This window comes from Cygnus atratus, chromosome 6, assembly GCF_013377495.2.
Source record: "Cygnus atratus isolate AKBS03 ecotype Queensland, Australia chromosome 6, CAtr_DNAZoo_HiC_assembly, whole genome shotgun sequence".
Classification (NCBI taxonomy): domain Eukaryota; kingdom Metazoa; phylum Chordata; class Aves; order Anseriformes; family Anatidae; genus Cygnus; species Cygnus atratus.
The window spans coordinates 1,655,629-1,679,681 of NC_066367.1; the positions used below are offsets into that span (position 1 = coordinate 1,655,629).

At 37.3% G+C, this 24,053-nt stretch overlaps 1 protein-coding gene across 3 annotated transcripts in view; it reads left to right on the forward strand.

Moving 5' to 3' along the window:
• Window positions 1-22,795, forward strand: part of GTF3C3 (general transcription factor IIIC subunit 3) — a 23,066-nt gene extending 271 nt beyond the window's left edge. Inside the window, exons 2-20 of one of the 3 annotated variants that reach the window (XM_035571737.2) lie at window positions 514-616; window positions 3,373-3,560; window positions 3,971-4,094; window positions 4,589-4,780; window positions 5,264-5,429; window positions 6,531-6,678; window positions 8,478-8,568; window positions 9,589-9,678; window positions 10,741-10,844; window positions 11,404-11,575; window positions 12,003-12,205; window positions 12,803-12,904; window positions 13,631-13,766; window positions 14,402-14,639; window positions 14,974-15,164; window positions 16,127-16,251; window positions 18,714-18,866; window positions 19,762-19,899; window positions 21,392-22,795. In XM_035571737.2, the coding sequence (XP_035427630.1) occupies window positions 514-616; window positions 3,373-3,560; window positions 3,971-4,094; window positions 4,589-4,780; window positions 5,264-5,429; window positions 6,531-6,678; window positions 8,478-8,568; window positions 9,589-9,678; window positions 10,741-10,844; window positions 11,404-11,575; window positions 12,003-12,205; window positions 12,803-12,904; window positions 13,631-13,766; window positions 14,402-14,639; window positions 14,974-15,164; window positions 16,127-16,251; window positions 18,714-18,866; window positions 19,762-19,884 (2,649 nt within the window). In that variant the 3' untranslated portion in view covers window positions 19,885-19,899; window positions 21,392-22,795. Of the gene's footprint in view, window positions 1-513; window positions 617-3,372; window positions 3,561-3,970; window positions 4,095-4,588; window positions 4,781-5,263; window positions 5,430-6,530; window positions 6,679-8,477; window positions 8,569-9,588; window positions 9,679-10,740; window positions 10,845-11,403; window positions 11,576-12,002; window positions 12,206-12,802; window positions 12,905-13,630; window positions 13,767-14,401; window positions 14,640-14,973; window positions 15,165-16,126; window positions 16,252-18,713; window positions 18,867-19,761; window positions 20,388-21,391 lie in introns of those variants that run through there. The other 2 variants (XM_035571730.2, XM_035571745.2) reach the window with 2 other exon arrangements.
• Window positions 22,796-24,053: the final 1,258 nt, after the last annotated feature.

Genomic DNA, 24,053 nt, shown 5'->3' on the forward strand with positions numbered 1-24,053 from the left:
GTCTGAAAGCGACTACACGGCCCGATTTGTGCAGGAGCGGGCAGGTGGCGGGGCCTGAGCAGTGCTGACAGCAGCCTGCCGGCGGCGGGTCCGCTGGAGCCGGGCTGTCAGGGAGGCGGTCCTCCTGCCGCGTTAAGAAGTGCTGTTTGGAGCTTTCCTTCTGTGTCAACAAATGCCGGCTCCTGAAAGGAGGTGTCACACGTTTATAACTTTTTTATACAGTTGCCTATGTCATGTTACCTCTCTGTAACGCTAAACAAGTAACGGAATCTCTTAAGTCAGTAGTAACGTGAATAGTCACCACCTGCGTCACCTCACATTGATAAGAACATAAACATCTTAAAGCAAATGATGCTGGGTTTATTCGTTTAAAAATACAGCATGTACCACACCTGTGTCCCCTTGCAGTGCAAAAACTGGAATCCCATAGTCTAAATACTAATTGTAAAGATTAGGGGGAACAGGAATGAGTCGCATTGCGGAGCTTATAAATAATATTGTTGGTGTGCATAGGATGGTGAAAATGCATCTGCTGAGGAAAACAGTGAAGACATCGATGCTCCATCTTCATCCAGAAAAGCATCTGGGAAATCCCACAGTCAGGATGAAACAGAGGGTAAATGTTAACGTGATCATTTCTGTGAAAAATATATTTTAAAAGTGATTGAAAGCAGTTGCTCTTTGATAGCTGGCTTTCTGTAAATACCTGGCAGTTTCTTTCAAACCTATGGGTACTGAAGCACGTTGTTACAGTGTATGTCTTTGTAGGATGTTCCCATTCATATCTAGGCTTTAACTTTGTTAAGTGTTTTTAAAGGACTGGATATGGCCAATTGGTCATTTATTTCTGGGAACAGCTCTGTTTGTTCCCCTCCTGGCTTGCTAACCATCTGGTCTCTATTATTTACTTTATCTAAAGTTACAAATACATTTTAAGTTTTTAATGCATCTCAGAAAGTCTTCTCGCTGTGTTTTGGTTTGGTTTTCTGTGGTTATCTCTTTGCTAGCCTTCTTGGCTGAGACTTGAGTGTTTCAGAATATTTGATTTTACTGTATGAGAGTGTTGTCTACCTGCACTGTCATCCAAAGTAAAATAAAGTAGCTAAAAAGAGGGTTTGTTTGCTTTTATGTTTTTTTTTCTTTCTTTCTTTTTTTTTCCCTCCTGCTTAGTTATCTCCTGTCCTGATTAGAGGGCCTAGGTTTATTTCTTCCCTTATTTTTCTGCTGGATATTCCTGGCTATGGATTCCCTGGATGGCTTTCTGTGTGCGGTTACTGTGATGGTAATGTCTCCTTAGATCCCTTAATGAAATAACCTTAATTTCTTTGGTATTCCTACATAATGAAAGGACTTGTAGGAAGTGGTAGGAGTAGCACTTTGTTTAGTTTGTATCACTGCTTGGTGATCTCATGCTTCAGGTTCTGGATTTGAGCCTGGGCCTTGTAGCACTGCAGTCTGTTTCAGACAACAGGACTTTAGAAAGTGAATATGTACTTCCCGCACTGGCCAGGGCATATCTTGTGGCATTGCCAATACTGTGAGATAGCAAAGTGTGACTTCTGATCTCTTTGTGTTGGTTCTTGGACTCCTTTTGTTACTTTCACTGCAAATTCTCAATTCTTCCTCTTTTTTTTCTTTTTCTTTTGAATATCAAAAATAGGATTAAATTGTCTCATCTTACATATGCCTTGGTGATGCCTTTTACTGATGCCTCTGAAGTACTTCCAAGCTGTGGTCTTCTGCTCTGTATTCTGCCTATGATTTTTTCATATCACAGATTCACAGAATTGAAGGGGTTGGAAGGGACCTCGAAAGATCATCGGGTCCAACCGCCCTGCCAAAGCAGGTTCCTTAGAGCAGGCTGCCCAGGTAGGCATCCAGATGGGCCCTGAATATCTCCAGAGAAGGATACTCCACAACCTCCCTGGGCAGCCTGTTCCAGTGCTCCGTCACCCTCACCTTGAAGAAGTTCTTTCGCACGTTGGTGCAGAACTTCCTGTGCTCCATCTTGTGGCCATTACCTCTTGTCCTGTCCCCACAAACCACTGAAAAGAGGTTGGCCAAATCCCTCTGTCTCCCGCACCTCAGGTATTTATACACATTGATGAGAACAATGTGTAGACATATGTGTATACATATATAGTCTTTATCAAAGAGAAAACATATCCCAATAATATAGTGTTAATTTTTCTCTTATTACGGAGAACACAGAGGTCTCGAGAAGTCTGTAGAATCAAGGATGCATTGATAATATTTATCACTATTTAAAGAGTTGTTAGTAGAATTCAGAAGAAAAATGATAGAAAATTTCATTGTTAACATCATTTTTGATACACTGATGTTCAGAGCTGGTCTTCTGTTATCTACAGCCAAAGAAAGCGAAATAAGAGAGAACTTACATTAATCTTTTTTAGTCAGAATAAAAATAACCAAATATATTCTGAAGACTTTCAAATGTATAAGCCCAGGTGTAGTAGCCAAAGTTCCTCTTGTCCATAGGCAAAGTTTAGTAGGTTTATTTTTCAGTCACAACTTTATTCTGTCTGTGTGTCTCTATCAAATCTTTAGATGCCCAATCCTCCAACTCAAACCTTCCAACACTATGTATTTTGATGGCTAGCAGATGAAGAGAAACGAAGCAAAAATGATTGCTTTTAGTCTCTTTTTGCACTGAAATAAACTTGTGGGCAGTTATAACCCTGGGTTAAGTTTGTAATTAAAGGTTTTAATTTAAAAAAGAAAAAGGTGAATGTGTCTAAAATTATATGCTTTAAGCATATTTATTTTGGACATATAGCATCATATGTTTATTTATGCTAAAGAATTTTGTTATTTCTTTTTCTGGAGATATGTTAATAATGTGGATTTTGCATTTACACAAGTGAAAAGGTACTCATTGTCGTGGATAGAGTAGATAGAATATCTTATTTTAAATTATTTCTAAAAATTGTCTGCTGCATTATTGTTTAGTGTGATTGTCTACTCAGCCTCTTCAACTGAAAAGCTTTATTCCATCTGACCAGTTCAGTGCTTGAAAATTACTTAATATGCTCCTCTTGTATGGATCGAGAAAAATGTTGAATAAACTATTGCTTCGTTCTGTGTTCATCCCTATGTTTGTTCATATCAAATATCCAAAAAATGTTAGAGGCTGGGAATACCAGGCATTGGTGATGAATAACCCAGTGTTTGAAAACCAAAGAGGTTGTTAGAAGCTCTTCTGCATTTCTGTAGGTCTTTTTCTTATAGAATAAGCCCACTCTTTTAAGTGGGCTACTAATTATGAAGAATTCTGTTTTCTCTGTATTTGCCCTAATAAAGCAGTGTGTGCTTTTGATTGTTACAAGCCTTTTCTGCTTCTTTCTCAACCAGGAGAAACTGCAGATGGCGTCAGTAAATCTGTTCATCGAGTCTTTGCATCCATGATTGGGGAAAATGAAGAGGAGGACGATGACGAAGAGGAAGAAGAAGAGGAAGAAGAAACTCCTGAGCAGCCCACAGCTGGAGATGTTTTTGTGTTGGAGATGGTCCTAAATCGAGAGACCAAGAAAATGATGAAAGCAAGTATTTAAACTTTTGTGTAACTTCTTTGTATCTTGCAAAATGTAGTAAATAAAGGCCAGTTTGCATGATTTTAGCTACTTGCTGAGAGACTTGCCTGAAAATAATTCTGTGTAGGAGACTTCTGCTTGTGTTGGCGTCCTGTCTTTGTTTTTTAGAAGAATACTGTTTGGAAACTTTCAAAAATAATGAAGTAAATTTTTCCAGTGTCTGGATTTTATTTATTTTAGATATCAGAATTATTCTGTCAGTTATGAAAATTAGCAGATATTTTGGTTGGCCATTTTGATATTGCTAGCACTTAAATAATTTGTTATTAGGTTGTGTAAAGCGCAAGTGTACTGTTGTCTCCTGAATTTGGGCACAGCTGCATCATTGATAAAAATATCAATATCCCTTTTCCATTTAGGAGAGAAGACCTCGCAGCAAACTTCCTCGTGCCTTGAGAGGTCTGATGGGAGAGGCCAATATCAGGTTCGCACGAGGAGAACGTGAGGAGGCTATTCTGATGTGCATGGAAATCATTCGACAAGGTATTTTAGAATGCTAAAAAATTCTGGCTTTAAGAGTGGGGTGAAATTGTCTTGTGCATCAGGAAGTTCAGTGTGGCTTCACTGATGATGAAAATACACAGTACAAGGAATGTCATTGTGTAATTAGCATGAAATTAAGAATCTGCAGTGCGTTTATGTTATTTTGCTTTAGAGAAGAAACTGTCACCCTAATTTTACAGCTTTCCACAGATTACTTCTGTCTTTGTAAAACTACAACCAAAGTGTAAACACCTATTGGCATAACTTCTAGAGTAGAAAAAATGCTGTAAATGGTTGTTGTTAGGTTTAGTCAGGCTGTTTAATGATTTATAAAAAAGGAATTGGAAGCTTATCTGCAATTTTTTTTCTGAATTGAAACAATAATGTTGATGTTTCATTTAATTCTAATATCTGTTGTTTGAAGAAAGAGAAGTTTCTTGTTTTCAAGTAGGTTTTAAAACAATAGTTCTTAATTGTTCTCTGTCTTTTTGTAGCTCCTCTTGCTCATGAGCCCTTTTCCACTCTTGCCATGATCTATGAAGACCAGGGTGATATGGAGAAGTCATTACAGTTTGAACTGATTGCAGCTCACTTAAATCCTAGTGACACTGAGGAATGGGTTAGACTGGCAGAAATGTCACTAGAACAGGATAACATTAAACAGGCTGTTTTCTGCTACACAAAAGGTAAGGTAGCAGCAATTTTAATATTTTAAAGTAAATGTTAGGTGCTAATGGCAATCGTGTTGTTTTCTCCTGCTTTCCAATTTAGTTTGCTTCAGTTTGCTAAGATTCTGGTACTTCTGTCCAGACTTTGGTAAAAGATTCACGAATCTTTATCATAGGGTGTCTTTTTCTTACAAAAAGCTTGTGCATGTAATGATGTGTCCATTAATATTCTGTCAGTAGGCAAGTGATGTTACCTTATGTTTTTGGAGAAGAAAAAGAGAGTCCTAGTTGAATTTATTTCTGGTAGCATGTACCTGTGTTTCAATCTGGTTTGCTTTCCTCAGGATATTTATTGATACAGCTTTTTCTGTTATCTGTTGTCAACTTAAATTTGCTGGTGTTTGCTAGGGCTTTGGCAGTGGAGTAATCAAGTAGACGAATATGAAATTTGTTATTGCCTTTTTCTAAACTTGGCTACTAGTATGCTTTTTCATGTTGCAGCTCTGAAGTATGACCCAACCAACGTGCGTTATCTATGGGAGAGATCAAGCCTGTACGAACAGCTGGGGGAACATAAGAATGCTATGGATGGCTACAGGCGTATTTTGAATCTCCTGTCTCCCTCTGATGGAGAGCGTTTTATGCAGTTGGCTAGAGACATGGCAAAGTAAGTTGGACTTAAAAATAGTGTGATTTCGTTTCCCAGAGTTTCTCAAAAGCTGGTATTAAAAGCTCTTTAGGTGATTCAAGCTGGGTGTGTAGCTGAAATCATGCAGGTGTTTTTGCTGGGAATGACCCACATACAAGCATGCACCCATGCATCACATATGTTGTGATGCTTCCAAAGGCTGACGTGTGGGAATTATCCTGTGCGTGATCATTGCATCATCACAGAAAGGTTCTCTTAGAATATGAGAATAAAATGCAAATACTAGTTACTGAGAACATACCTACAGTACACAAAAATGTACTGTACTTGTATACAATTATATCTGTATAATATCACTAGAGATCTGGAATCTCCTTGCCAGCAAGTCTGAGTGAAACAAGGTATTAAATCTGAGATGCAGTCTTCAACGCAGTATAGTTTAAATATAGTTTAACATTTGTTTCTGGAGTAAGTCTCATCCCCTCTGCCATCATCTGGTCATCATCTCTGCCCCTTCCGCTGTTCTGCTAATGAGAGCAGATCAGGTCACAGAAGTTTTCCTGAGACAGAGGAGACTTTGGGTTCAAGTGTGTAGCTCTCTAATCTTAGTTTTCAGTAAGTTGTTTAATTGCTTTATACCTCTGCTTTCTCATGCATAACTTGTAGAAACCTGTTATTGGACCGTTTCAAAGACAGTTAAGTCTTTTGATTTTTTTGGTTGTGAAATGCACCAAAAATGCAAGAAGTGTATTGTAACAATATGATTATTGGAGTTCTTTGTAAAACTAGATTAATGCAACACATCATTGATAACCTGGCTTGAGGCAAGGGATACTGAATGAAAATTCCTGTAACATCCCAACATATAGGGGATTATTTGAATATATAGGGGATTATTGGTAATTATTTGAAATACATGAAAATTGCCAAAAGTTATAAGGAAAGAAAAACTACCCTCTCTCTCACCATCTTTTGTAATTTACTCTCCCTAATTAAGATATTTTCAAGAAGACAAAGAAAACATTAAGGCAAAGAAATATGAAAAGCCTCTTGCTAGTGGTCAAAGTATATATTATCAGTTATCTCAAATACTTAATGTCTCATATCTGCATTTTATAGGAGTTATTATGAAGCCAATGATGTCACCTCTGCTATCGAGATAATAGAAGAAGCCTTTAGTAAACACCAGAGTCTTGTCTCTATGGAAGATGTTAATATAGCAGCTGAATTATATATTTCCTCCAAACAGTATGACAAAGCGCTGGCGGTATGGAGAATTAAATGCATTTGTGTGTTGTGTTCATCACCTCTATGCCAGTCAGGATGGGTAGTCTGTATTCCTGTAGTGCTTAAATATGGTCGTATTTCTACAGTGGTAGAGATGATCAGATACTGTTTGCTTCCAATTAGTTCTGTAGTAATCATCATTGAAGTTAACAGAAGGGGGCAATCAACAGAAGGGGACTGTTCTAGGTTTAACATTTTGAGGTCCCTTCTCTCCTTCTCTACAATTGCCATAACCTTAGTAGCCAGAAGAGACCTACAAGCTGATTTGGGTATCTGTTGTACTACCAGCAAAGGGAATTCTGGAAGGTGAAGGTTAAAATAGTGGCACTGAACGGTCTGATGCTTCAAATGCAGACCCTTGTGCTCTATCTGGCATACCTGTGTTATGACTAATAATTTTTGCTTTAAACATTAAGCACACATTCCAGAAAGACTCTAGAACTTGACTCTGAGTTATCAGGAATTGGCAAAGGTCGCATATTTGTTCTAGTGGTTATTCACTCTCACTTCTGAGGCATGTTTCCTACTTGATTTGATCTGGCTTTCAGAGGAACATCTTAAGTATCTGGCCATTATTATACTTTCCCAAATAGAGTGAAGAACCACTAATAATTGGGACTTTCTCCTTGTAAAGTTTCTTATTTAATTACCTCTTTTCTTTTTTTCTTTCCTACCTAAGATTTTATTTAGATCTCTCTCTGACAGTATAAAGTATTACTAGCCTGCAAGCAATTCCACTGACTCTTCTTTCTATACCTCTTTCTAGTTTAAAAATCAGTCAATTCTTTGTACACGGTATTTGGGTACCAGATTTATTAATATAGTGCTCAGTTGTAGAACTGTTCCATGTTTCTTGATTGTTCTCCCAAGTCTATTCCTGTGATATTGTTTCTTGCTCCTAGATAGCTGAGTCTGTATTTTAGCTGGTTAATTGGGCCTTTTAAAAGTAATTACCTTAATACAGTCATCTGGTTTGTTCTCCTGAGGGCCATGTACTCTGTATTTATTTGTCACTCTGGTTTTGGCAACAGTAGTGACTTAAATATTTACTTTACATTTCGTGAACAAAAATACCAAATCACATTGGGTCTTGGACCAACAATCCTTTACACTTGTGCATTTCCCCTCTCATACCTCCTTATTGGCAAGCTAATGTCTTGGCTAGTCTGTCTTTGATTTTAATTTTTTTAATTAGTTGTTCTGTTGTGCTAGTTTTATTGAGGTCTTGATATATGAGCAGGGTTGCTGTAAAGCATCTGACTGTATGTAGCTGTGAGTGTTATTTTATTTTTTTTTAAAATGAGACAACCTTTGCAGTTTCCTTGCAGTGTGTTAGGCTGAGCAAATGTTGGAGCACTTTGGAAAGATCTGTGGAGAGCTTAGCTACTTACCTGGTGCTTTGCTTTCTTTTTCTATCTTCTGAAAGGTATAAAAGAAGTTAAGTTTGTTTTTTTTTAATTATTATTTTATTTTTGTTTTGTTGTTTTATTTTTATTTTTTATTTTTTTTTAATTAAAAAAGCAAACTTTTCTAGTTAGGATGAAAATAACTGTTTTATTTGCTAAAGAGATGCTGATTAGATCATCTGAGTAGTCCAAAAATAGTGGAAAAAAAGACATAAAATGATGAAACTCGATACTAGTGACCTAACCCCAAGTGAAATGAATACCACTTTTCTTCAGAAAACTTTTGTGATGTCTAAAGCAACTGTCATGTAGACTGGTTACTCTGTATATCTTTTAAATCTTTAGAATGATATGAGTTACTTTTCTGTTTTAGGTTATTACTGATTTTGCAGGAATTGTACTTGAAAAAAAAGTGTCAGAAAAGTGTCCTACTGAGGAGAAAAAAGGTAAACAGTTAACAAGCGGTTAGTATGACCCTTCTGTTCATCTAATGTGACATTTTTCTTTCCGTTACCTTTTCAGTTCCTGAGAGTGGTTTTGATGCATGATGACAGGCTTTTCTCTTTTCAAACTCTTCGATGTTTTTAATGAGTTACATACCGTGACCTCGGAGTTCTGTAAGGAGTTACTCTGATGTCCAATTAGCCCCAGTGACTCATTAGAGACAAGGACTGCTCTCCAGGCAATTGGAGGCCTCTTAAAGTTCTAAACATTCCCCGGAGTGTTCACATCAGGCCAGTTATTCCTGCTAGCTAAATAGCTTCCGGAATAAAATCAGATAAACTTAGTGGCATCTATACTCAAGAATATCAACCTTTGACCTGAAACTATTATTCTTAAATCCTACTTCTCTTGTTAAACATTTAAATGTTTTGGTTTGTACCAATACCTAGGGATATTAGCCTGTAATTGTGACTTGAATAAAATAGCTGGTCTTTGAGAAATCAGCTTTATGAAAGCCATTGCTCTAGTCTCAAACATATTTCTGTTTGGGCTTTAGAATGATCACAGCATGCCAACTCTTACACAGGCAGTCTGTTCTATGATTCAGCTGGTCAGTTGTTTCAGCGATACAGGCCAAACCTAATGCAGGTATAAGATACTTCTGTTGGCTTTTTACTTCAATGGAGTAGATTAAAATATAGATGATCAGAGAACATGGTGTTCAGAACAGCTGTCCTGATAGGAACAGATAACTTACAAGGAGCACAACTGTAATGAATCTGGGAATTAAAACACAGTATTGCCAAGTTATCTGAAGTATATCCTTTCTTAAGACAAAGCTGCTAAACTACAGAAAGTCTTGGTTCCCCACCACCTGTTGCTTTAAAACTTTTTTTTGATTGCTTCTTGCTCTGCTGTCCTTCAAAACAATGTACACTTTTCAGTTTAAACAAGAGTAAGCTACCAGTCAAATGTGGATTCAAAATTAAGTAACTTTTGGCTTAGCCAGTGCTACTTAGGGTAATCTGTTTCTGTTTAAGATACAGCATCAGTGGTAGAAACTCAAGAAAGCCAGGAGGAGGCAGTGACTGACAGCCAAAGTCATCCAGTTGCTGAATTGAGCACTGCAGGTAAGTAATTTAGTTGTTAAATCTAGTACAATTCTATGAACTGATCATATTCTCAGGAATCAGGTTGCAATCATAGCAAAATCATGAAAGATTTCTAACAGTAGGAAAATAGGGCTGTCTAGAAAAGGTTCCTTGTGTATTGTCGTCTTTACTCAATATTTACTTTTAACCCAACCAGCCACCAAAGTCAAAAGCATTCTCCCAGGGCTTACCCACTTTGAAAATGAATTTTTTTATTTTATGTGAATATACCAGCAGGTGAATAGTTGCTCTCATGCTGGGCATTAAGATGTTCAGAGAATGATGAATTAATCTGCATGCAGTAATATGCAGTGACATGCAGTAATTGGATGTGGATGTAGAAGGTCATAGGGAAGCCTTAAGTTGGAAATCACTGTTTTCCTAGGTTGTAATCGTCACCCTTTCAATTTTCAGTGTAAGAATTAAGGTGAAGGAGAACTTGAACAGGGTAGTTTAGGATGTTTAGTGACTGCATGTGCAGTAAGTATGATAGTGTAGTTTTACTGGGTGACCATTAATTTGGTAGCACTTTGTCTCATGCTTGCGTTCTCATCAGACTGCATTCATTCTAGGTATTATGTAATAGTTTGTAGGTAACTGTGTTTAACAATGTATATAGCCAGGTCCCTGACATACAGGGCTTGCCACTTAGTACAGGATATTTCCTTGAGAAAGCAAGGAGAAGAGGGTACAGGTGCCTACGCTGTTAAAGGAAAGCTTTGTGTAACAAATACATCTTAAGACAGAGGGGGAAGGCTCCAAACACATCCTACAGGATCTTGCTGTTGAAGTTGATGCAGACTGATAGCACTTGATATTTCAGATGAAGTAATAAGGATCAGAGTCAGTAGAAAGCAGTTGTTCCAACAATCAGGAAAGATACAAAAGAAGGGAAGAGGGTAGGCCTACACCAACATTTGCTAGTCATTGAGAATATACTTTCTTGATTGTAGCTCAGCATAGCCTGGAGGGGATGTGGGGCTATGGGAGATACTTGTTAAAACATATGGGTTCAGAAAGAAATTTGTTGTCTTCTCACAGCTGTGGAGAAGGTTAGCTGCTGCATACCTGAGGGGGTTCCCATAGATATCACAGTCAAGCTGATGGTGTGTTTGGTGCACCTGAACATCCTAGAGCCACTCAATGTAAGTAGAAATCAACTCAGAAATCCAAAGATAAATTAACAAAGCAGGTGATTTTTGCTGTCTTCAAATGACTGAGGTCATTGAGAGGGCTGTGGAGTTTTTTTGCTTTCCTCCCACGTCAAGATAGACACCTAGCAAACATCTAATAACAAAAATGCTACTTTTGTCCTTATATGTCTTGCATTCAGTTGGAAGTGTTACTAAGGCACAGTAAATTACTGCCTATGTCCTGTGACAGACATTGCAAAGTTCTTGAACACTAAGGAACATATCTTTACTTTGTTTTAAAGCCCTACCAAATCCTAAGACTGTTCTTATGAAAGGTATGGATGGGTAAGGTATGAAATGTCTAGAACAGACAAATCGGGCTTATTCAGCAATTGTGAAATTCTTATCTTTATTTTTCACTTTTAAACTAACATTAAAAAAAAGCAGTGTAGTTCAGAATGTAAGTAGAATAAAAATCATAGCATAAAAAGGTGAGCTTCCAAAAACCAGATCTTAAAGTGGTGGTGTTGCTGTTTATTTGTGTTTTTACTATTTGTTGTTGTTTTTAAAGCCTCTCTTGACCACTCTGGTAGAACAAAATCCAGAAGAAATGGGTGACTTGTATTTGGACGTTGCAGAGGCATTTCTGGATGTTGGCGAATACAACTCAGCACTGCCTCTCCTGAGTGCCCTTGTCTGTTCTGAACGATACAACTTGGCTGTTGTCTGGCTTCGGCATGCAGGTGAGAAGAAGCAGGGCTGCTGAACATGTGGTACTGAGAGGTGATAGGACAGTGCTGAGCATTTCCAGAGAACTTTATCTAAGATCACTGGAATTTAGATGCATGCGTTGATCAATAATTAGTATTTGCAAAACTATAATTGGAGTTTACTATGACAGCCCTGTCATGGAGGGTTTTCTTGTTCTTCTTGCAGACTGAAATTTTCTTCAACTAAAAATACTTTATTTTCATCTAAGTGAACAGCATCTGTTCTCCATTCAGTTCTGTATTGCATCAGTGTGTATTTCTGAATATTTTCACTTTAATAATTAATATTTTGAGTGGTTTTAACTGGAGGACCATCTGAAAAATATGTTAACTATTTTGCTTGCATCGAATCTTCTTTTTCTGCCATTTAAGTGTGTGGTGGTGTTTATTCTGTATCTAGAATGCTTGAAGGCTTTGGGACACATGGAGCGTGCTGCGGAGAGCTATGCCAAAGTTGTTGATCTTGCGCCGTTGCATCTGGATGCAAGAATCTCACTTTCAACACTTCAGCAGCAACTGGGTCGGCCTGAAAAAGCTCTGGAGGCTCTGGAACCCATGTATGATCCAGATACACTGGCTCAGGATGCTAATGCTGCTCAGCAGGTGAGTAAGGTGCTCTGTACTTCCAGTTTATGATATTTGCTAAACTATGGTAGTGGTCAAAGATATCAACTAGATAGGGCCAGGGATTGACACTTACCTATAGGATGGTGAGCTTTTGCAGCACAGTGAATGATTCGTTATAGGATATCAGGGATGAGTCCTCATGGCTTTTTCCCCTTGACCATTTTGTCACTAAAATGCCCCACCTGATTAATTTATGTTGCATACAACCTTTTGGCCACCGAGAACCAGTCTTGACACCAATGACTTTCTATGAAGTTGATTAGCAGATGCTACATACAGACTAGATAGATGGTTTGGCCTCTACTGATCGTAAGTGCTGTCTTAGCAAAGGTCTATATCCGTTCTCCAGCAGCATTATCACCATGAGTAAGGGAGATGCTCAGTCTCTCTGAAATTTAAGAATTTGAAACAGTAATCACTGCAGGGCAGTTTAAAGAGTTTTTATGTGTGGTGGCTAGGATTACAGTTCTCTAGAAGCTTTTACAATCCTATTAGTTCTTTTTTGACTCAAAATTGTTTTATAAACTCTCTCTCTCTGTGGGTGGTTGAATAATAATGTTCAATAACATCTAGGAATTAAAGCTACTCCTCCATCGTTCAACATTGTTGTATTCCCAAGGCAAAATGTACGGTTACATAGACACTTTACTTACGATGCTGGCGATGCTGTTGAAGGTAAGCCAGTTTTTGCAGTTTTGCTTTAACAAACTTGTCAGCTATGAGTTGGGTTAAGACAAGGGACAAACAAACCCAGGAAGAAAACTAGTGGTATTGATATGCAAATGTTTTCACAGTTTTGTTAGATAAAAGTCTTGCAGGGAGCATGTTAATTCTAGGGACCCCTAATACTGTTGTTTGCTACCTGTAGTGTGCAGAACAGAGTATCATTTGTGAGCATAGTTCATAATAGCTCTCTGTTTCTGAATATATGTAGAACATACCAAATGCTAAAGCTGCTTTTTACCGATTTAGCAGTCAACATAATGCTTTCTTTAGATTTACTTTTATGCGGATACTAGTTTGTATTTCAATAACTTCCTTTTGAATTACTTAATCTGTCTTTTCTTGTTATTTAGTGAGCAAAGAAGAATTTATTTAGCTAGCAAATACAGCAGTGGTGGTGGTAGTTTTGTGTTATTTATTTATTTATTTTCTTTAACTTGGAAGTGAGGGAGGGGAATATTTAGGCCTTGATTTTATCCATCTCATTAGAGTCATTACTATTTTATTGCACTATCTGAATAGCTGACGTTGTCTCTCATGAGCTTACTGTGCTGTGGCACTTCTAAGTTGCAGATTGTTTTGGCACACAGTGTGAACAAGATGCATTGGCAATGAAACTGATTTTGACGTAGGATATATTAATGTAATCTGAAATGCTGCCCTTAAATTTGTTTCTAGGTAGCAATGAGCAGAGCTCAGGTGTGTTTGATATCTAGTTCCAAATCTGGAGAGAGACACCTCTATCTTATTAAGGTATCAAGGGATAAAATTTCTGACAATGACGACCAGGAGGCAGCAAATTGTGATGCGAAAGGTAACATTTTATTAAAAATAAATCAAGAAGATGAACCCCTTTGTTCTGAAAAGTGAAATAAAAGTTACTATTTTGCATGTTAAATCCATGCAGTTCATGTTAACATTGTTTAATTTGTAGGGCAAGGAAAGCAGCAAAAATGAAGACAATGTAACTTCAGGGAACAATCCCCATTCGGAGAAAAATAATAAAATTACTGAATAATTTAGGTTGAGAAGGACCTCTAGAGCTTGTATGGTCCAACATTCCCTTCAGCCCAACTATAATACTTGCAACTCTAGAAAATATTAGAAATATGTGTTTTAAAATTGGTGTGATTTTTGAACTGGCCAGACTTGGTTGAGCCAGACTACACATTCTTAAGCACTGTTTGGTAGATGAAGAGGGGTAACTTTAATGCATTCCTGTGGTATGTTTACAGCTTTAACTGCATGTATTTTTTGCCATTTGTTCCCAAGTTTTGATCGTTTTTTTTTCCTTTTTTTTTTATGAACTGCACTTAAATGGGGGAAGAAAAGTAAATACCTTTATTTTGCCTAAAAGATCAGTTTGATATATGCATGTTTGTTTGTTTGTTTAAAAAAAAAGAGTATCTCATTTTAATTTTCTGGACTTACTGACTTTAATATTTTTAGCAATTTTTGCTGTTCTCACGAGTGTTCTGACAAAGGATGACTGGTGGAACCTCCTCCTGAAGGCTATATATTCCTTGTGTGACCTCTCCCGGTACAAGGAGGCAGAGCTCCTAGTAGATTCTTCTTTGGAATATTATTCATTTTATGATGATAGACAAAAGCGCAAGGAGCTGGAATACTTCGGGCTCTCTGCTGCAATTCTGGACAAGAATTTCAGAAAAGCATACAACTATATCAGGTGGGGAATTGACAAAGCCGTACAGTCTGGTCTCTAATTCTTTCCAGTGAGGGTGTAGTCATACTGCTGGGTTTCTGAAGGAGGCAGGCTAATGCTTTCCATCCTTCACTAAAACCGATAAGCCTGTTGAAACAAAAGGAACTTTCTGATAGCCTTTGATTCCAAAATAATGCAGTAGGTAGTTTGATTTGACCAAAACCCTTAGTTCTGTCTTTCATCGTCAACTTTCCCTCGGTCATTGATCTGCTGTTGATTCCCTTAGGCTGTTTTTATTGCAGATATAGTATTTACTTTATAACATTTACTAATTTCTTGTATGGGTTTCATTCTATAGAATAATGGTAATGGAAAATGTCAATAAACCTCAGCTGTGGAACATCTTCAATCAAGTTACTATGCAATCTCAGGACGTCCGTCACCATCGCTTTTGTCTCCGCTTAATGCTGAAAAATCCTGATAATCATGCATTGTGCGTCCTAAACGGGCATAATGCATTTGTCTCTGGCAGTTTCAAGCATGCTCTTGGTAATGTCATCACTGCTCTAATTTTAACAAATACAGTTCAGTGTTTCTTTTATAGACTTTCTTCATACATCAGAAAATTATGCATGGCTTCATAACATTAACCTGACGGTTTGATTATTTTGTACACAAATCAAAGCATCACTAGTTTTGCTAATAAAACTTAAGCTGGTAAGTCTAGCACACGTGGCAATAAAAATCCACTTGCAAAGATAACTGAAAGCTGATGGTAATAACAAGAAAGACAGAATCAGACCAACTTAAACAGCAAATAAAGTTGGTTGGCCATATTAAGCAGGCCTTGGAAGTAAACCTACTGTTTTAAGATGAGCCCTCCAAATGTCACACTTGAGATGTGTTGGAGATGGAGCATGCGACTGTTTTGTCTCAAAAAGAAGTCATACTGTGAAGAAGTGAGAAGTAGTTAATATGCAGCCTCCTTCATGAATTAATGATTGGTTTTGTTAAAATAAAATCTACATATGCATGTTCCATAGCTGTCCAGTAGTAATAATTATTTGTTTTCACTGTAGTACGTGAAAGCCTTAGTCATGAACCAAGGGCCACACTGTGCGAGGGACAGTAATCTTTCACTACTTCATTTATCTTTGCATGCTTTTAAATAATACTGATTTTTTTTTAGTCGGTAAGGTGCTAATATTTGATGTACTTGGGCATAATTATTCTAGCCAGGGTACAGCTAGGACTAGCTGGTATAAACAGTGACAGTTTAATCAAAATAACAAAACCGAACTTTCAAAACCCAACTGTTGTACACAGCAGTAATTCTCCACACATCCGGTATATAAATTCCTGGATTTGTTTTCTGTGTATTTTTAAGTAGGTATATTAAACTGTTTCTTTTCTTAGTTAGCACTTCTAATTTGAAGATTTACTTATTCATCCTTAAATTCTCAAGGAATGTTTTTTGCAACAAACATCCTGATTTAGCTATTTGCTTTTAGGACAGTATGTGCAAGCCTTTCGTGCAAAGCCCGATGAACCTTTGTACAGTCTTTGTATTGGATTAACTTTCATCCACATGGCTTCTCAGAAATATGTGTTGAAAAGGCATGCTCTTCTAGTACAGGTAAGTTAGTAATTTTACCTATAGTGTTTCCCAGCTTTGTATCTTACAGACAATAATGGCAACAACATACTGTGTTCAAATAACTTCTCATAACTAGTAACTCATTTCAAAAGAGGGAAGTAGTGAAACATAAATACAGGTGAGTATGCTTTTGAGCTAAAGTTACACCCATCTGAATCTCATTCATCTTCTCATACTTCTCATAAACTGCATAGTTTAAAAAAGCTTTCCAGACTTAGAAGGTGTTGTTTGTTTTCTTTTTCCTGTTGTCTTTTTCTCTTTCCCCTTTTGGGTGCTTCTGTATAGCTTTTAACATAAAGATCTCACAAGCATAAAGCTCTTAACATAAAGTTCTCCAGTCTAGGCTACCCTCAGTTTTTCAGCTTTCTTATTCTCGGTTTTTCTTTCATCTGTCAGATTGTTACAAAACACAGGCTGATTATTCCCAAACAGAATCTTGAAAGCAATTTCCTGTGCTCTCCACCAGTATTTTTCATTAACTTGAATTCGTTTTAAATACTGTGGCTACTGAGCTCAGAGTCAGCAGCATATGATGAGGATCTTGAGCTCTCATGACTTGTAAAATTGCTGCAACACTGTAGCTTGTAATTGGATTTTGACAAAAGCTGTAGGTCCTTTGCAACTCTAAAACAAGACCAGTTATGTTAATATCCAACTTAAGGCATTTTAGGCTTGCAGATTTTGGCCTAATTTTAATATATTTAGACACTTCTTTCTGTAAATAACTTGCCTTTCTTATCAGGGCTGCTACATTCTCCTTTTATAATGTAATTGAAAAACATCCTATTTATGTTACCCTCCGGTGATAGAGTTCCCTGCTTTTCTCTCTTCTCACTACTTACTTTTATGACACTGTTTTTTTGCATTCTCTCTTGCTCCTGTTGTAGTTAATAATTCAGCCACAATGACGTGCTGGTGACCTAAATTACAATCACTAGCTGCTGTCGTCTGAACTAATTCCTCATGTTGAAGGAGCTATCTTCTTTCATTACCAACATGGTCCCTGGAAAGAAAGACCTCTATTTGCAATGGAATCATCACATTCCAAAGTGATAGTAAAATGAAATGTAAATTGCTGCACAGGAGAGGATGAAAAGGTTGCGTGCTCCATTTTTTTGCCTTCTGAATTCCTCTTTTCTACCTATCCTCCCTAAGTTTCCCTCAGGACTCATTCAGTGCAAAGTAAAACACTGCATTTTAATATAAAATAATACTGTATCTGCCTTTATTTCTCCCTTTTGTTCCATATGGGAGGCAGCTGTTTGTCTTTATAGCATCATACAAACCTTGAGCAATGAACAATACTCCAAGCTGGTAGGCAGTGACGTCCTTCAGATGAGAAACAAATGACTTCTCTGGCATTACAGCATGTCAGCATATTAGCAAGACCAGTTTGTTCCACCAGTCTGTCACTTTATGCATCGCCCTCTTCTGTGTCTTCTGGACCATCAGCACCCCAGTAGGCATGAAGTCCCTGTGGGGTCTTGCTTGTGTGTCTGATCCACAGGAGAAGCAGGTATTCAGGCTAGGGTTGGCAAAGAGATTATACCTTGGATTCTGCTGGTCACATAGTTTAAATACATCATTATATATTTTAATTCTGAACTAAAAGCAAGAAAGTTTAACACTTACAGAGCACTTTGTTTTGTTAAGGCATAGCACTGGCATTGCTGGGTATGAGCACCCTTTCAAATTCTGCTGGGGACATAGCAGTAAAACATCTGCTGGCTTCAAGTGACATGAACAGGCCTTCTGCTTAGGATATATGATTTTTTTCATGCCTTTATTCAGTGATGTTTATTCTTAGCCACTTTATAAAATGACCTGCTGGTAATTGCCCTGGTAATTGGTATTTAAGTAAATTCATAGAGTTCAAGACCACTTACATTCCAGAACTTCATGGAGTTTCAGCAAAAAGTAGAGTTTAACCATTTCTTTCTATTATCCAAGGCAAAGAGAGGACAGGGAATGAAGGTTTATTGTGTTTAAAAAAAAACAATCACAAAGAACAACAAAAAAAATAACTGATGGAGGAGGGTGACCTTTTAATGTATATATTTTTTTAAGATCTTGCTCTAGCCTGTCTTTTAGCTGCATGGTTTTTAAGACGGTTAACTCTTCTGAACATCAACTGGTCTTTTATGTTTTTGCATGTGTGTATATATTACATACCTATTTAGCAAGTTAGTGCCATAGATCACTATACTAAATAACTGTGTGCTCAATTTGTAATATATATATATATACACCTGTTGCCATCAATGGTACTGAGACTGACAGTACATTTTACACAGTCTCAACAATCAAATGTGATTTCTGGGGGAATGTGGGAAAGCATGGATCAGAAGTTCAAATACACACATTTAAATGTCTTTTCTCTAGTATATTTTGTGTCTGTCTTCTTAATGGGAACATTCACAATGTGCATGGTATGTGTACAGGGGTTTTCCTTCCTTTTCCGGTATTTGGACCTACGTGGACCATGTCAAGAATCTTTCTACAACCTTGGCCGTAGTCTTCACCAGCTGGGATTACTGCACCTGGCAATCCACTATTACCAAAAAGTACTTGAACTTCCTCCTCTCACCTTGGAGGTACTGTATCTTTGTAAGTTCTATATATAGCGGGTAGAGTCAGGTCAATGTTAATTTCTCAGCCATAGTTAAATTAAGTACGTAAGATCTCTGTAGTTGAGAATTTGTATTGTTTGTTTGTATTGAAACCCAAGTCTGATTGTAACCTGATACACACTTATGCATGTGTGAATTTCAAAGACTTAAGTATTCTGAGGGATTTCCTAATAGGCTCGAAGTAGCAGCAAAAAAGGTTGCCAAACTTGACCTGAATAAATAGCTGAACTTAATATATATTGCATATAGTATTTTATAACTGGAAGTTTTCTGTTTTATAAGCCAGCATGCTGGAGTGATATGAACCAGCAGAAGATTAAGAATGCCATGGGTTTGATCTGCAACTGATCTGAATTAGATCATCCTAATACATTTACAAGTTTGGTATGAGAGAAAATTTATGCCTTTCTTTGACATGAGTGGGTAGAAGAGTTACAAGTTTATTTAGAAAAAGGGAAGGGTTGGTAAAGTAAGAAACATTAGTGTTAGTGAACACCAGGTGTTCAAAGCAGCAATATTTCAACCATGTAAAAGATATAGGCAGTATTTGTATTCTGATTACAGAAACAAATACTTTACATACAAAGGCAAATTCAGTAGAACTTTTCTGGTTTATGAGTTGCCTATCAAATTTACAGCTAATGTTTTGAGTATGTAATTACATAACTTTGGTGATTAACAGGCAGAAACTCAAAGAGGGAGGGCACAAGAAATACTATTGTTTCTGTACAACTGAAAGCCTATGCAAACTATGAATATGTGATTTGATTACACTCTGCTATTCAAGTTTCAATTTTATACTTCTCTTTGCATATAGGTAACTTAATTATTTATTATATTATTATTATTATTTTTACAGGGAATAGAAACTGATCAGACAGACTTGAGAAGAGATACTGCCTTTAACTTGTCACTTATTTATCAGAGCAGTGGAAATATCAGAATGGCTCAGAAGATGTTGTATACTTACGCAGTTGTGTGATGAAGTTTGTGGCAGGTAGAAATGATAGTCTTTGTATTAATTCTTGCATTATGCAGTGCTGGGGAAACTGGTTTTATATACAGCTTTTGCTGTAGGTGGGCAAAGACGTGGCTTGTGCTGTATATAAGTTTGAGACTTTTTCTACTGCTGACTTTTGAACTGTATCATGTATAGATGGGAACAGTCTGTTCCAGGTACGATGCTGACATACTCGAGTGTGTCTTCTCTGATGAACTACTCTGTAACCTGATATTCAGTCTCGTGTACAGAATCAAACAGAGAGAACTGAAGCCCAGTGTTGTTTTTCCTAAAGATAATGTGCAATATTACAGCTAGTTACAAGTGAGGTTGTACTCTAACACAAAAGAAGGAAATGGGCTCATACAAATCCTTAAAGAACTCAGTATTTCAAGCTCTTTTAAATGTTCAGTGTTTTCTAGGAGTTCATATTCCTAGCAGCTGTTCTATTTCAAGGAGGTTGGTTTCTGTTTCATTAAAATCCATGTGACGGTTGTCCTTCTTCTGAACGTGTTAATAAAAATTCTGAAGTTAATGACGTTTGTTTACTCATTCTCAGTAAAAAAAAAAAAAAAAAAGTATGCTACTGAATAGCTTATAGCAAAAGTTAATATAATATCATACAGCTTGTTGTTGAAAATATATTACAAATGTTCTGGATTTTTAAGTAGTTCTGAAAGTTGAACAGTAGCATACAGTAGTTGAAGCAGGCTGCTTCCAGCCCAGCAGGAGAATAATAAAAATAATATAGCTATATGTATACGTAGGAAGGTTCCTGTACTACAGCAAAATAAGGCTGAAAAAGTATGCTGAATAGAAAACAAGCCATGCTGTTGCCTTCTGAGCACTTGTTACTTATAGTATCACAGCTAACTACTGCTGTTTGCTTTCAGCCCACTTTTATGTGTATATATGTATTGTAATCATTTTGCACAATTGCAATCAATGCTTAAGAAATGACTGTTGTGGTATTATCTAGAATAGCAGTAAAGTCAAGACAATTTTGTCTCAGCTCAAACATTAAATAATAACGTAGTGCATATCCACTTCGGTAGATAAGTGCTGGGCCCTACTGAGGATACAAAGGCAGGAGACAAACACCAAGAAAGTCCCACTGATTCAGAAAAGCACGGCATGTTTATTAGGAAATAGTACTAGGCAACACTGCCCTGATACAAGTCTCATGCTAAATTTGCAGAAATAACTAAAATAGTTATTTAAATTATATGTCAGTATGGAGTACCATAAAGGGCAGGAGGAGAGTGACTCCATCACCTCTGTTTCACTTCTTATTCTTTGTGATACCTCATCACTTTTTATGGCATGATATCAAATTGTTTGCTGCATGAACTAGAGCTGACTTGTGACGTATGTACAAGCATAGTGTTGCTGCATCACCTCAGGGCAAAAATTCTCTATTGAAGCTTTCCCTATTGTTTGTTGGGCTCTGCACATCTTATAACCCCTTGGATTTTTTTTCTTCTTGCAGTGAATGACTCCTGTCCCTTCACATGAAAAAGGCTTCTCATGTCCCAGCAAGTACAGTCCTCAGCATTGAACTAATGCTTAGAAAACAGAAGCCAGAGAGGTCCAGCATACAGGTTCCCTTTGCATTACTCTGTTTGCAAAACTGTATAAAATACTCAGAATCCTATTGTTTATGTATTTTATAAAATAGACTTGACAGGTTGTTTTTGTTGTAATTTACTTTTTAAGAATTGCCCTAGAAATTGACCAGTGTTAGGGTATTACTACAAATTATTTTTGACCATAACTGCTGCTAGAACTCTGAATTAGTTTTTTAAATCTAGGAGGTATGTTTTTTTAACATTTGTGGAAAAAAAAAAAGAAAAATACACTCAGGATGCTTTTAAACTGTTTTCTAAATTGTCTTTAAGCACTAAATAACAGAAAGTTCCATTTAAATAAACCCAGTCAATATGGACTGGAAAATTCACATTGCTAGCAATGTTCAGAGCAAGTGTTCAGAGCGGCTGCGCTAAACAATTCTGAGTATCTGGAAGGAAGAGATGCTGCTTGTCTTGAGGAAATCACAAGTAAGTTATCTAGAGCTTTCTGGAATGTTTGTGGAGAAATGAAGATAAATGAAGATAGGACTTAAATATTGTTTAGCTATGTCCAACTTGCATTAATGGTTATAAGGCAGTCTTTAATTAGATTTCACACAATTAGATTTTACACCATTTAAGAAATATGTTACATTGCTGTAGTGCAGCAGTGACAGACATTAGAGAAGACTGGACTTCACACAAAGAGAGAGACAGAACAGACACCATATAAATGTGAACTCCCCAATGAAAATAAGTTTAAACAGGCACAGCCCATGTTAATTGTCTTGCCTAAGGAAAAAGCAAAATGCAGAACATGAGATGTGTACAGAAAATACATATGTTTATCTAGATCACTATAGAACTGTTTAGCAATTATTGCGTTTAAAGAAAAGAATTACAAGATCTCATGTATCATGTGCTTTTGGTGTTTGAATGGGTTTTATACAGTAGTTTTCCCCAAAGCTTTTGGAAAGAAATATCTTGTTTTGTGCCTTTCAAAGGGATACAGGCTTCTAATTTATATTGTTCCAAAAAAAAGTCCTGGTTTTAATCAGCATGATTACTTCATTTGTTTCATGGTTATGGTTGCCTTAGCACAACGGTAACTCCAAGTTTTCTTCCTACTGTAAGGTCAGGGATGAACACCCCGGAGTTGTCTCTTAATTGTTGCTCCTGTAGTTCTGTAATTTGGTGCTAAATCTGAAGTAAAACTCAAGACAAAACTTGTCCTAGACATCTGGACCAGCTATTTCATTCTTCATGCAACGCACAGAGCTGCATTACTTGCTAAAGCAGACATAACCTAGCCTTAAGCTAGTGCTAAAGGTAAGAGGGACTGTGAGACATTAATACATTACAATTACACTGTATCTTAATGCTTTCCACCATAAATGCTGAACAAATTTACAAGAAGCAAGAGGATGTGTTGAATCTTGAATAAAACATTACTACACAAATATAAATACCATGTTTAATGTCCACAGGCATATAATCAGACTTGGCATTTCAATATACAAAGTAACTGTATATGCATTGCCCTAAAGGACGCAGGGGATTCTGGAACAAGGAAGGCAGGAAGAACCAGCCCTTGAGGTATATGGTACCTTGGTAAAAACTGCTGCAGAGGAAACCTGGGAGTGATTGGCTCTGTTGTCCTGCCATCATGCCAGTTGCAGCGTGCTTCATCCTCTTGCACAGGACTAAGTCACAATCATCAAAGTCACAATCATTTGTCCCTCATTAGGCAACCTTCTTAAGCAGTCAATAAAAATGCATTCAGATATGATTCATTCATTAAAACACAAGGGTGTTAAATTGTACGTGCTCTTCCAGAAGACTTTTTGAACTGTGATTACAGTTTGAGTTAACACCAGGCAAAACTAAATTACAGTTTTGATTGCTGTTTGCCCCAGGGCACTGTGGAGGTGGAGACGCACAGATTTTGCTAAACCATCTAAGCATATCTAAGGAGCAGGTGCAGCATACATGCCAGTTGATCTCTGAAGGAACTAGACTAGGATGAAGCTAAACCCATGCTGGATAGGCCTTCTTTTTAGCAGCACAATTTAATGAAGATCAGGTGAATGAAAGATGTACACTGGTTTTAACAGTGTGCTCAGCCACCCCTTGTTCCTTGGAACATCTGTTTGCTTCAAGGAGGTCTCTGAGTTCAGGTCTCTCAGACTTAGTCCAGACTACTATCATGTAAAGTCAAAGTTTAGGACCAAATCTTTGTAGAAGTAGGATGATCTAATCCTACCATGTCCTTGGGCTACTCCCAGGCTCCAGCTATATTCAAGTCTTCCCTCTGCACTAAACAAGTATTGCAAATAACATGTATAGGTTCCCTAGAGATAAGTAATACCACTGATTGCAGAAAAGCTGGCAATCAGTTCTGTTGCAGCAGATCAGAGTGCAACAACACCTGTACTGAAGCTACATTGTATTGGCAGGTCCACACAGAAGAGTAAGCCAGGGCAGAGCTGAACTGATTCTTGGTCAAACAAGCACAAAAGCTGAACATGTTATAAACATCTTCAACTTACTACGATGTAAGTCATCTATCTTCTTCAGGCACTC